This window comes from Podarcis bocagei (genome assembly GCF_964188305.1).
Source record: "Podarcis bocagei genome assembly, chromosome: 6".
NCBI lineage: Eukaryota > Metazoa > Chordata > Lepidosauria > Squamata > Lacertidae > Podarcis > Podarcis bocagei.
Window position 1 is genome coordinate 55289396 of NC_138130.1, and position 13801 is coordinate 55303196.

At 42.2% G+C, this 13801-nt stretch overlaps 1 protein-coding gene across 4 annotated transcripts in view; it reads right to left on the minus strand.

Annotated features, from left to right (window-relative positions):
- The window catches only part of EVA1C (eva-1 homolog C), a 48530-nt gene that overhangs the window by 587 nt on the left and 34142 nt on the right, over positions 1 to 13801 (minus strand). For all 4 annotated transcript variants that reach the window (XM_081199534.1, XM_081199535.1, XM_081199533.1 and 1 more), the window contains exons 4-7: positions 11699 to 11851; positions 7284 to 7427; positions 2413 to 2481; positions 1860 to 1949 (exon numbers count right to left, since the gene is read on the minus strand). In XM_081199534.1, the coding sequence (XP_081055660.1) occupies positions 1860 to 1949; positions 2413 to 2481; positions 7284 to 7427; positions 11699 to 11851 (456 nt within the window). The remainder of the gene's footprint in view (positions 1 to 1859; positions 1950 to 2412; positions 2482 to 7283; positions 7428 to 11698; positions 11852 to 13801) is intronic.

A 13801-nucleotide genomic window follows, 5' to 3' on the forward strand; every position in this document is an offset into this window, starting at 1 on the left:
GCCTACAAGGTTCACCAGGCCCTGCTAACTTGTCTCTGGCTAGCTGATCCTGCCTGCTTGACCACAAAGCACCATGGCACAGGGAGACAGCTGAACAGTCTAAGTGTGGGCACCATAATCCTTAAAGCCTAAGGCTAGATCTTCAAGTACTTCTCTCCTGGTGTAGGCGGTACCATACTTCAGCCAAATGTGTGACTCACTAGGAAGCTGGCTGCTCTAGGGGGAAAGCAGAGGGGAAGCTTTGCCGCTGAAAAGCTGTTTGTATCTGCCTCAGAGCTGCCTATTTCTGGAAAAGTTCGCCAGCTATTGTTAGTTCTTTTGGCATTTGTACTGTTTGGCTTCAAAGACCATGCAACGATATCTGAGTATCTCTGTTCTAAATCCTACCTGTACAGTTTTAATGATCATCCCAAAGCACTTAATCCTAAAAGCGCATTTTACCTCTTCAAAGCAAGCACTTTTAACCCGCCATTAGGGATAACCACATGTTATTGCTCCCCCTCTGACCCACACCCATAGCATGCAAAGAAAGCAGCACAACAATGTATCTGTCATCTGTATACCACATTGGTCTATTAATGTGTGGCATTCTGGTCAATGCAGAGGAAGCCAGAACCAAGCAGGTTCATAGAAAACAGCATTAATGTTACATAAGGCAGCTCTAGATAAACTGTGATTGCAAATCTCCATAGAACGATCTGAAGTAAGCAGCTGTCAGATTTTATGGGCCTAGCAAGATTCTATCTATCTATCTATCTATCTATCTATCTATCTATCTATCTATCTATCTAAAACATTTATATGAGGGATAGTGAGCCTGTATCCCTCTGGATGTCAACTCCCATCAAACACAGCCATCATTTGTCAAAAGGGAAGGGAGTTTAGAGCAATGTCTGGAAGGCCACAGGTCCCCCATTCCGGGTTTATTTCCTGCCATTCAAAATAGTTAAAGGAGGCCTCCGGGTCAGGTTAGGAGGGCAGAAATGCAATACATTGGTTTAAAATGCAATAAAACACTAAAGCCAATGTGAGACCTTAGAGACCCGGATCCAAATGTCCACTCAGTAATGAAGCTCACTGAAGGATTTTAGGCCAGTTCCCATCTCCTAGTCTAAGCTACCTCGCAGGGTTATTGTAAGGGTACCGTGGGGAGGGGGAGATGTGTGTATGCCACCTTCAGCTCCTTAGAAGAAAGGTGGGATATAAATATGGTGATAAACAAACAAACATTTTAAAAGAAAGAGCAGCAGAAACCAGAAAGATAAAAACATCCGAACAGCAATGAAAAGCAATCAACCAAAGTTCACTAAAATGGGGTGGCTAAGGGCAACATTGGGCACAGGGCAAGGGCAACATTGACCCATGGTCAATCCTCCAAGGGCTGCCTATCAAAATGGGTGTAGACAAAATGTCAAAAGTTTGGGAGTCTGGGATGGGTGGGTGTGTCAAAATCCTTTAGCACTACAGCACCACAGCAAGGGACCCGTAGGTATAGGTAAAAGAGAGAGAGGCTTTTGAACAAGCGCAACTCTTTCGAGTTTACAAAAACTAAGGCCAGCACAGTTCTTTTCAGCAGTTGGCAGTTCAGGATTTCGAAAAATGGCTGTGCTTTGTTTCAAGAAATGTGCATTTGGTAGGTTCTCATTTAAATACCAATGGAACTGATTTTCTCCCCCATCCCTACATATCAAAAAGTGTTCACCTGATGTCCTTCTGAATGTGCAGACTCTACAGCAGACTCTATAGACTGCAGCCATGGTCTATACATGGATTTAATTTTCTGTACTGGGACAGTATAATTATACTCAACAGGATTACTGGTAAGAAGAATGCAAGGAAACAAAACACACAATTTCTACCTTTAATGTAAGCAAACATAGCCAAACTGTTGCTAACTATAATTCCTTCTTTCTTTGGAAATCTTGATTCTTTTGGGTCAAAATTTATACCTGATAAAAACAAATGAGAGGTTTGTTAGATCACAGTTGAGGGCCAGCAAAGTACTTTAAAATTGTTAGAAAATGTGTGTGTAAGTTAACTAAATGATTTTTTTAATAACCTACCCAAAAGGAGCTCTTAATTTTAAAATCCCCATGATTCTCTGTGATCTCAAGTCAAATACAAGTTGTTCTTTTTAAAAAAGTAACTTTATCCTAAAGATGTTAATAAATCATCTCATTCAAGAGGCCTAACTCTAGGATAAAATGTGTTTGTCCTGATATCATTTTGTCTGGCAATGCTAGCAACTGAACCTGATGTTTTCTGCCACCTAGATTTGAAATGCCTGCTAAGGTCTCATTTCACTTGGTTGGTAGTATATTCTATTTTTTACAATTTATATGATCAAACCATTGTAGGGCCTTACTTAAAAGACAAATGCTGGTAGCGATCCATAAAAATGACCATATTCACCTTCTTTTGGCTTCCAAGAAGGGTTTAGATTAACCATTGGATCAACTGCTGCAAATATGAATTTGGGAACTGCAAATTTTAAGAAAAGAAAGAAAAGATATTATATGCTAATATTTTAAAGCACTTGACATCAACAGAAGCATTATTCATTGGGTGAGGCAAAATGGTTAACCAACTTTGGGTAAGACAAAAAACCCCAAACCATTATGAACTGCCAGATAACCCATTTCACTCCCCACCCTGAATATTCCTGTCAAGATACCATTCTCCATATTAGGCAATGGAATAGGTCTAGATATGCCAAGGACACTGGCTGCTTATTTTCCCCAGGGATGGGTGTCAACTCTGAAAAGTTCTTACCCTGCAGATTCACAAATCCCAGCCTGAAGCTGTAGGCTGTTCATAAGGCTCTGCACACAAATCTGTCTCCCAAGGAAAGACATGGTGTGTAACAACACCACTCAACTGCTGGGGAAGGGGAAGGAGAAGGGAACTAAATAGAGCAGCCCCACTCTTGAAATAGGTGCTCAGTCTAGCAAAAACAGCACTGATCTGACACAGCTTACAAGGCATGCAGCACTTCCGTGCACACATCTCCCTTGCCGAAGCAGAAGCAAGCTCAGAAATATTTCATTATAAGGTGCCACCACATGAGTCTGCCTTTGTTTCAAGAGCCACATCTTCAGCACACCATCAATAGGGAAGTCATGCTCTATTAGTAACTCTCTGTATCCATTGTCTCCAACACAAGCTGTGCTGTGAATAGTCCGAGAGTTCCTGTTAGGGTCAAGACAGGCATCGTATGAAGAGAGAGAGCTCATAACATAATGCATCCCTCACCCACCAAACTAGCCTGGCTTTCTCCCAGCTTTGCAGCTGAAGAGTCAGGTGTCTGCATCAGCAAATCAGTCCTTCACTCTCCCAGCTCCCATGCTTTGTGGAGGGGAAAGCACAACATGTGTTTATCAATTAATTTGTCTTTTTTGGGTGGGGCGGCTTTTTAAAAATGGGGAAATGTACTCAGATGCAGGGAAGCAGGAGTTCCTGGTGGTATCAGATAGCCTAGCCCAGCCTTCCCCGAGCTGATAGGAACAAAACATCTGGAGAGCACCTGGTTGGGGAAGACTGGGCTAGACAGTGCTACACTGGTTAGCTGGCTTCCTCTTCAAATTGACAAAATGTTTCCCCTCTCCAAACTTGAGCATCAAGAGTTGTACAGTGGTACCTCGGGTTAAGTACTTAATTCGTTCCGGAGATCTGTTCTTAACCTGAAGCACCACTTTAGCTAATGGGGCCTCCTGCTGCTGCCACGCCGCCGGAGCACGATTTCTGTTCTCATCCTGAAGCAAAGTTCTTAACCTGAAGCACTATTTCTGGGTTAGCGGAGTCTGTAACCTGAAGCGTATGTAACCTGAAGCGTATGTAACCTGAAGCGTATGTAACCCGAGGTACCACTGTAATTAGTTTGGATAAACACATTGAGGATGCTTTTAGAATGGCCATGACACCTCTATTATGATGTGACTTGTGGCTCTGAGACGGATTATTTTAGTCCCCGAAGACACTGTAATAGAATAAAAATGTGGTGCCACAAATACTAAAGACTCTGAAACATCAAGACTGTAACAGTGCAATGCATGTCTCCTTGGAAGTAAGTCTAACTGTTTTCAGTGGTGCCATCTAGGTGTGTATATTTAGCATGAAGCCCAACTTCATTTTAGGATCTACGTGGTGAGCACATGACCCTTACAGGTGCCATTGATCCACATGGTGGCTGTCACCAAACAGCGCACTGTTCATGGCTTACCATGTGGATTAGACCACAAAGACAAGAAAACAACATCTGGCCTGCTGTGCCATGGATAAAATGACTAGGTCTGAGACTCATGAAGAAATGGACTCATGCATTTCAGCTAGCTGCTGTTTAATTCTACATCTTCTCTTCTCCATTGCAACATGTAGTTTGGCACTTAACAATCGGCAGGGCCCTCTCCCCACTACTCATACACACACCCTTAGGCAATTATAACTCCAAAGTGGAATAGCTATCAGTCTAAGCAGACAGTGAACATTTTTCTTCAATCCATGTCTGCCCCAATGCATTTTTGGGATGTTAATTTGGAAATATTTCACATTCTTCCAGCAAAGATTAAAAAGGGTGCACATATCATGTATATGACTAGCTCTTCAGGTGTCAGATTTTTTTCCACACTGCTTGGAAGTCAGGCATTATTTTTTATCATTGTTGTTTTGACATTTTGACAATGCACACGGACTCTCTAGGTTACATGCACTCTTTTCCAAGCTAAATTATTTTCCCTGCTTGTATATGGTTGTAATACTAAATGCAGCTTTCTCATCAAAAAAGAGCAATGAAGTGTTTAGAAAAATTGGCATACAATCCTGAAGAAAAATATCAGAAGGGAGACGAGAGGAATGAGGGAGTGTCAGAGATGGTCAAATAAAGCTGAAGGTTATCACTGCCATCCAGTCACAAATTACATTGTAACAGAACTACCTCCTAGGTGGGGTTTTTTATATATAAAATAACAATTTTCAATCGGGCTCTATAAACAAGGATCATAGGAATAATAAATAATACAAATAAATAGACCAAGTCTTCTTGTGCCACTTGTATATCACAAACATAGCACAATAAATTTGCAGTAATATCTACAACATATGGTTCAGTGTATAAGTTTTGTGAATTGGTTTAAACAAAAACAAAGGGGGAAACCCCTTTTCTGGACGGTGCTAGAATTCACCCATTACCTATCAGCTGTACCCCTCCCTTGGGATTTGGTGACTCACGGTTCATATTTTGGTGGAAAGGAGGAGGATCAAAGCTTCACTATGGGACCTCCTTGCTCCACAGGCCACAGAACAGTCAATGCATTCAATGTGCTGGATTAATTTTTCAGGGCACATTCCAGCACCTCTCATGACACACCGGCGTGCAACACACTGTTCTGGAATCTATGCTCTAAGCTGTAGTAATTAAAAAGGTGAGCTGCTGGCATAAGTTAAGGCTACGAGTCGTGGAATTTAGAAAGAAAACATTCCCTCCCATTCCCATTTGAGAGTTTATGTCAACTGTACTTGACTCAACACCTTCAGCAGACATCTATCGTGCCTATAGTGTGTGTAGATAGTGAAGCCCATATTACCCACCTCCGCCCCATAGCTGATCCAGGTGGCTCAGCCCAATCAGCAGCCCTGCATAATCTGTTTTACAGTCCATTTGAGCGGCACACCCAGTTTTGATGCAGCCCACCCACTGGAACCTGCAGTTCTTAAGATGGGATGAATGGATCTATTTATCCCTTTAAAAATTACATATAAAAGGTGGGTAAGTTAAAATAGGGCTTCAAAAACCGAAGAAGAAAATTGGCTGCTAGACAATAAATAACACTCTGAAAAGAAACCTAAAAATAAACAGCACTGATACTTAAATGCGTTGCTCTTTTTAGTCCAAAGTGCTTTCAATATTTTCTCTCTCCTGACTCTAGAGACAAAAGAACTTGACCTTGCAACTTGCTATGCATTAATCTTCATCTGCAGACACCAACAAAGGAAAAGCAAACTTAATGCTATGATCAGAAACGTCTATGAACAGACTTGCTTACAGTAATTATTGCATTCATTCCCTGGAAGTCTGTCAACACAAGCCCCCACTGGTGTGTGTGGCATCTCACACATTCCAAAACTCTGCCTTACCCAAAGCCATTAGGCCATGTGGAAAACAGTTAAAGCATCAAATCATTTGCAAATGCTCCAGGCTACATCAAATTATCATGGCAGGAAACATTCATACAGCATAGCTGTAAAGGTAAAGGTAAAGGGACCCCTGACCATTAGGTCCAGTCGTGGCTGACTCTGGGGTTGCGGCGCTCATCTCGCTTTATTGGCCGAGGGAGCTGGCGTACAGCTTCCGGGTCATGTGGCCAGCATAACTAAGCCGCTACTGGCGAACCAGAGCAGCACACGGAAATGCTGCTTACCTTCCTATTTATCTACTTGTACTTTGATGTGCTTTAGAACTGCTAGGTTGGCAGGAGCAGGGACCGAGCAACGAGCGCTCACCCCATCGCGGTGACCTTCTGATCGGCAAGTCCTAGGCTCTGTGGTTTAACCCACAGCGCCACCTGCGTCCTGCTCTTTCCCTTAACATACACTTATTGTCCTCTGGTCAACAAATTGAACACTTTGAACTGAATTGATGATGATGATGATGATGATGATGATGATGTTGATGATGAGCCACCCATCTGACTAGGTTACCCCAACCACTCTGAGCAGCTACCATAAAATATTTAAACACAAAATACCTCAAACATTATAAACGCTGCTGTGAGCTAAGCTATAGTTTGACTTGGTGTATCATCTGAAACCAGGTTCATGGTGTGTCTTATTTCTGACCAGCCAAGATGTATAACCAAGAGCGCATTGCAGCTTGTGGTTTGCTTGGAGCAAGACAAGCCTTGCCTTAGTTCATGGCAGATTAGCAGGAGGAAGATGGAATGGAAGTGCTGCAGCTGCAATCTCCTCCCTTGGAACCCTCACACTCATGCCTTCACACTAATTGTCATTGAACAACATTTTGCGGGTGGGCAATATTTTTGCTAATACATTTATTTTCATCTTTTATTCTTTTCAAGGTTTTATTGATAGTAACTAGGCACTATAAATCTGTAACTGTATGACTGTACCCAACTCTGGTGTTAAAATATAGGAATGATACATATCACAGGTTTAAGATGAAGCCCAGATTTTGAAACAAATGCCTCTTTATATACATGTGGATTTCTCAATCTGGCATTATAAAATCCAGATTTTATAATGTAAAAAAATTGTAATGTAATTTTTCTTACCACATGCATAGCTGACGTTGAGATATTTTTTCACACCAGGCAGGCATGGTCTTCCAAAGTTATGGTTGTTAGCAAAGATTTTGCATCTCTGTTTCCCATAACACATCTTAGATAATACTGCTAAAGCTGAATAGGAAAAGCAATCTGAAATGTGGGAGAAATTTTAAAAAACAGTCATACAAATATAGATACCAATGACTTGTTCAAAGAGAGGAGCTATTATATACATGTGTGCTTGGAAATATATACTTGCTATTGCAAACACTGTGCTAACTCAAGAAACCTACTCATTGCAATAATAGCTTGGCTCAATGTGAAGGCTGTGACAGGGTCCTAGAGTCTTCGCTCCTCCTTCCCAAAGCCTAGTTAGCAGTTTCCCAGCTCTGGGAAGGATGTGGGAGGGATCCGGGACCCTGCCAGAGCCTCACACCTCCTTTCCAAAGCCCAGCACTTCACTTAGCCACCTTGGGAAGGCAGTGTAAGAGCTGAGAGAGGCATCAAATTTTGCCCCCCCCCCCGCGCACACCCGTGCAACAAGCAAACAAAAAAAATTACTGGAAGATCTGGAGTAATGCCAACTTTCCCCCATCTTCTCCTTCTTACTTCCTTTTCTTTAATCTCTTGAGATAAGCAGTTCTTCCAGAACAGGAGAATGATGTCTCAAGTTTGGACAGGTGCAGGTGGGCAACCCTAATGCAGCTCTGAGAATTTGGGAGGCAGACTACAAACACACCAGGACTCAGCAACACATGTCCTTTTTACGCACTGCATCTTGCTATCTCAGGGGAAGTCAACATGGTGGCCTCCAGATGTTCTCCCATCTTCCATCAGCCCCTGCCAGCATGGCCACTGACCAGAGATGGTGGGAGTTTTAGTCAACAGCATCTGAAGGCCACCACATTAGCTACCCCTGTCCTGTCTGATCCGACGGTGTTGTATATGAGTGTATATCTATCTTTGATCGTAGATTTGGCCAAGGAAATCTATGAAGTAAAGTGATTTGACTGGGATTAGGCTCAGAAATTCACAAGCTAAGTTTCAGAGAGTCGTTATTTCAATGCCAAAATGAAGGGAGATGGCAACACACACACAATAATGGTAGGAACATATTGACTTCTGTGATCACTGCAGGAGTGAGAGTACAGTCCATTGTCTAACCTCTTTTAATCTGCCGCCTTGCTTCTGTGATCAGTGGTTACTAACCACAAGGGTGGCAAGCAATGCTGGTGTTTTTTTTATGTAGTGGACATGAATCCACCTGGCACTGAAAAGACGAGGTCATAAAAGCATTTCCAAAACATGGCTGTAAAATATCAGCTCTGACTTGAGCTGCTATTGAACAGATTGGAGTCTGTTGTTTCTGAAGGAAAGTTCTTTTCAGGTACTAATTGGCTTTATTTTAGACACGTTTTGACATGCAAATTATTCAGAGCTGCTGGAGCCATAAATTGTGTAGAGTTTAATGAGACTGGCAATCCTTCTCTTCGATTTTGAAAGCCTCTCCCATTTCAAACACTGGTAGACTTCTCTTTCTGTTCTGTAGTGCACAAAAGCTTTCAATTCAATGGACTAGCCAGAGCCAACTGTACAGCAAAGATTGGGCACTCCACACATTCACATGTGTGCACTGCATATCATGCAGTGACAACTGTGTGATGCTGGAAAGAATGATATAATTGAAAAGAAGTTCATCCCAAATAGCCGTGTTTACTAAACAGAACAGACAATATTCATGTGATTTGAACTGTTTCCCTTGCTGCTTGTTGATCCATTTAAAAAATGTTTCTCTAAGACTAAATCTTGGTGCTAGAAATTTCCTAAAAATAAAAATAAAAGCTTGCATATTCGTGGGCTCACCATACTTGGGACCTGGGAGCTTTAAGAAGCAAATCAAATATGGAAAAACAACAACACTTCAAATAGTGGGATATAATGTTTGAGGCATTTGAAAGGATAAAATAAAACTTGTTAAATGCAAGCATGCTTTTTTAACATCAGGTCTAGTTTGGCCCCTGAACGTGATCCTTTTCACAAGTTATATTGTCTTTTGCATAACCTTTCCTTCAAGTATTTGTAATATTAACCAGAACAATTTATAGCTTCAGGAACATATAGGAACCTAAAACTTTCCCCATTCTCTCAGCTTGGCATCGTATTTCATTTCCACTGGCCAATAAATTGTCTTTTAAATCTTGTGCCTTATTGGGAAAATGATTGGTTTGAAAGCAGGGTGATGAACACAACAGACAAGAACTTGGCCAAGCCAAGTTTAGAACAGTTGGCAGGCTATAATGTTTGGCGTAGAGAGGAGGTAATTTGCGTAGACCATGAAGTCAAAGTAACCAAGCCTTGGTTTTTTATTACCCTGCTTCCTGTTAACATAGAATTCCATTTTCCCCCTTCACTTTTATAAGCAATATGTTAATATGCACATGTGCCAGCTTGCCTGGTTCTCCAAGGTATTCATTTTATGCACTGAGCCTTACAATCTTCTTATGGGCTAGGCAAGTATGGTCCTTATAGTCCATAGAGAGAAAATAATCCATGAAACATCTGGAGCGGCCTTGCCAATGAGAACTTATCGATGGCTACCAAACCAAATGCTAGGCTGGGGCAGCAAATGGAAACAGAAACCTTGATAGACAGATGTAGCTGTCCACTTGGTGCATGAGCTGGTCCAGCTGAGCCTATAGCAAGCAAGTGTGGTGAAAGTAACATACAAACATTCATGTTCATCTCGGCTTCACTCAAGTACAGTGGAACCTCGGAAGCCGAAGAATGCCTTTGAATTTGAACGTTTCAGCTCCCAAACGATCGGAATCCAGAAGTGATTGTTCTGGTTTTCAAACAATTTTCAGAAGTCAAATCTCTGTTGCGGCTTCTGATTGGCTGCAGGATGCTCCTGCAGCCAATCGGAAGCCGCACCTTGGTTTTCGAACTGTTCCAGGAGTCGAACGGCCTCCCGGAACGGATTAAATTTGAAAACCAAGGTACAACTGTAGTTAAAGTTTTGCTGTGTAAGCAGATGCATGAGGGACCTACTTATAAATATTACACATGGCATATTTTGTCAAAATAATGTTCAGGCAGCAGGATCTCCTTGAGCAACCGCCCCAGATATCTGGAGAATAATTCCCTTATGTTTTTGTGACGTCATCGTACCCTCAAGAAAAAAGCTTGTGTTCCTTTCATACACTCTCTTTTTGGGCTCTCATCATTTCATCCCCCTTCTCCTGTTTGAAAACGAATTGGTCATTGTTATTACTAATACCACACGGGCACAGACTTCCTTTAACACAACTTCAGGCATTATGTATCTCTGCCCCAAATTCCTCTGACAGCCAGCCACTTTCTAAGAGAGGGGAGAAAAAATAAGGGGTTCCTTCTCAACCTCTGTATTAGGCAAAAGCAGGAACATGGAGATGCTTCACAGAACAACTGTCTGCATGCAGACATAACCTTCAAGCTTTTTCCAAAATGTAAAGAGACAGCAGGAAATCTGATCAGGGGGCCTCTGTGGCCTAATTTGGCCCTGGGAACTAGGCCTATGTCATCAGTAATTCCCACATGGGTTTTTGTTGTCATCAAAACCCAGATGGTTTTGAACAGGCTTTGTGTATATTTTGGTCTCAGAATATGCTGAAAATAGGACTAAATGCATCCATGCCACATACTTGGAACTAAGGCATAAACAAGCAGTGCTCTGGCTGAAATCCTGAATCCTGTTAAACAGTTAAATATTAACTAAGAACTGAATCCTGCATTTTTTTTTACCATAGTTTTCCAAGACAGTGCCCTGGCATCGCTAAACAAAAGTGTTAGAACTTTAGCTAGGTTGCCTTTAAAATAATTATTTTCCATGTCTATAGTTCCTGTCCAAAAATCAGGGCAATTGTGTTCGCAAGCTTACATTCATACAGCATAGCTGTAAAGGTAGAGGGACCCCTGACCATTAGGTCCAGTTGTGGCCGACTCTGGGGTTGCAGCGCTCATCTCGCTTTATTGGCCGAGGGAGCTGGCGTACACCTTCCGGGTCATGTGTCCAGCATGACTAAGCCGCTTCTGGCGAACCAGAGCAGCGCATGGAAACACCGTTTACCTTCCTGCCAGAGTGGTGCCTATTTATCTACTTGCACTTTGACATGCTTTCGAACAGGAGCTGGGACCGAGCAACGGGAGCTCACCCCGTCGCGGGGATTCGAAATGCCAACCTTCTGATCGGCAAGTCCTAGGCTCTGTGGTTTAACCCACTATTCCAGCCTTCCCCATCCAGATGTTTTAGAATGCAACTCCAGTCAGCTTTGCTGGATTGGTGGGAGTGTAGTCCAAAATATACGGCGGACATCAGGTTGGGGGATGTCAGTGGTCATTGCCACTAAATCTGACCTAACACAGATACTCTTTTGTCAACCTACCAAACTGAGGGAAGTGGCCCGCTTCTGTAGCACAGGTGTCCTCCTTGTGTGCAGCCCTGCCATATGAGGCAGAATAGATGTTAAGGAATTTCGACTCTTTACAGTGGAGTTTCAGTTCTTCATTCTCACACACTAATCTGGTTTTATATTCAGCTGCAAAGGAAAGAGACAAACACTGCTTACTGGTGGGGAGTTAGTCTGGTTGTTAGTCTGGTCCATTTACAAAAACACTTTGCAATCTTTTGTGACGTTCCCTGCTGCCCACTCCCCATAATATCTCAATTTATTTGTTTAATATGCTCACATACTTCCTAAGTCATTTGACCTGAGGTGGATCCACAAAAAGCCTTTTTAGATGAGAGGTGGTGATTATGGCATAACCTCCCAAAAGAACGCAGCCAGGCTCAGTCAGTGCTTACTTTGAGCATGCAGTGAAAACCTGCCCCACCCCACAAAACGTAATTGGATGCCATGGCTGTCAAACGCTGCTAGAATTCTTTGTTGTTTACTACGACACTATTGTCCATTGTGTTATGCATTTGATTTCTGTGTTTTGTGTGGCTATTTTATTGCATGTTCTTTTATTGCTTTATATTTGGTTATTTTTGTTGCATTTTTGTAAGCTGGCTGCGGGGGGGGGGGGTAATCCTACCTCCAGTGTGGGAGAATAAAAACAGAAGCTAGGGATAGGGGACCTGTGGCCCTTCAAATGTTGTTCGAGCCCAACTCCCACCATCACTGACTACTGTCCAGCCTGGCTGGAGGCTGATGTCATCTGGAGTCCAACAACATCTGGAGAGGCCAAGGTTCCCTACCCCTGACATAAACAACCAAACAAACCAGCAAATTGGGCAGAGCTGACCACCTCAGCCATACGTGCCTCAACAGTTTGTCAAACCATTTATTTAATTATGGCCTCTGAAGCTAAAGAACATGACTTGCTTAAGAAATTTACAGTGCAATCCTATATATGTCTACTCAGAAGTAAACCTCATTTCCCCCACCAATGGAGTTCCTTTCCAGATATATCTGTATAGCCACCATTGGGATGAAGTTCTTATGGTTAGGGATGGGGAACAAATTATATTGTTTGCATTTAAAGCAGAATTGATCAAGCCCACACTTTCCAAAACAACGAGTACCGAAACACAGACATCCTTCAAAATGAGCACTTATCCAAGTTTTGTCATTCGGTTTTCCAAATCACATTAACAAAAATGCATATATTAGGGGAAAGTGAGTATAAAAATGAATTTATTTGTGAAAGCAACATAGAAAAACACATAATACTGGCAAAAATGGCTTACAAAAATGTGCAGCTTTGCCAAAAATGCATATAAAACTATGCAGGAAAGGATATGACCAGCCTTCATTCTCCTTGTGCCCTTTCAGATGTTTTGGGCTACAGTTGCCAGCCGGATAGTAATAATAATAATATTCACTAATTTTATATACCGCCCTTCATCTGAAGATCACAGGGCAGTTCACAACATAGAAATACAAAATTAGAACACAAAATACATAATAAAAATAAGTACAAGAACAAACCACCAACCCCCTTCTTACAAACACATTTAAAAGGACATAGAATGTTAATCAGCAAAAGGCCTGGTTAAGGAGAAATGTTTTCACCTGGCACCTAAATATGTGTAATGAAGGCGCCAGGCAAGCCTCCCTGAGGAGAACATTCTACAGATGAGGAGCAACCACAGAAAAGGCCTCTTCTCATGTTGCCACTCTCCAGACCTCTTGTGGACAAGGCACACAAAAATGGGGCTCAGATGATGATCATAGGGCCAAATCAGTTTATATGGGGAGGGGTGATCCTTGAGGTATTGCAGTTGTGGCTGACGGGAGTTGCAATCCTAAACATCTCAAGGATACCAGGTTGGGGAAGAGAAATCTATGAGTGGTGCTGGTGATATAAGATGTGGGGAGACTGTTGTCTTTATGTCCTGCTTTTAGGCTTCTCAGAGGCATCTATCTGTCCACTGTTGGAAACAGGGTGCTAGACAAGATAAACAACCTGTCCGCTCCAGCAAGGCTCTTCTTACATTCTTAACATATATTATCCTGAATCTAACTTAAATATTTAATTAGATA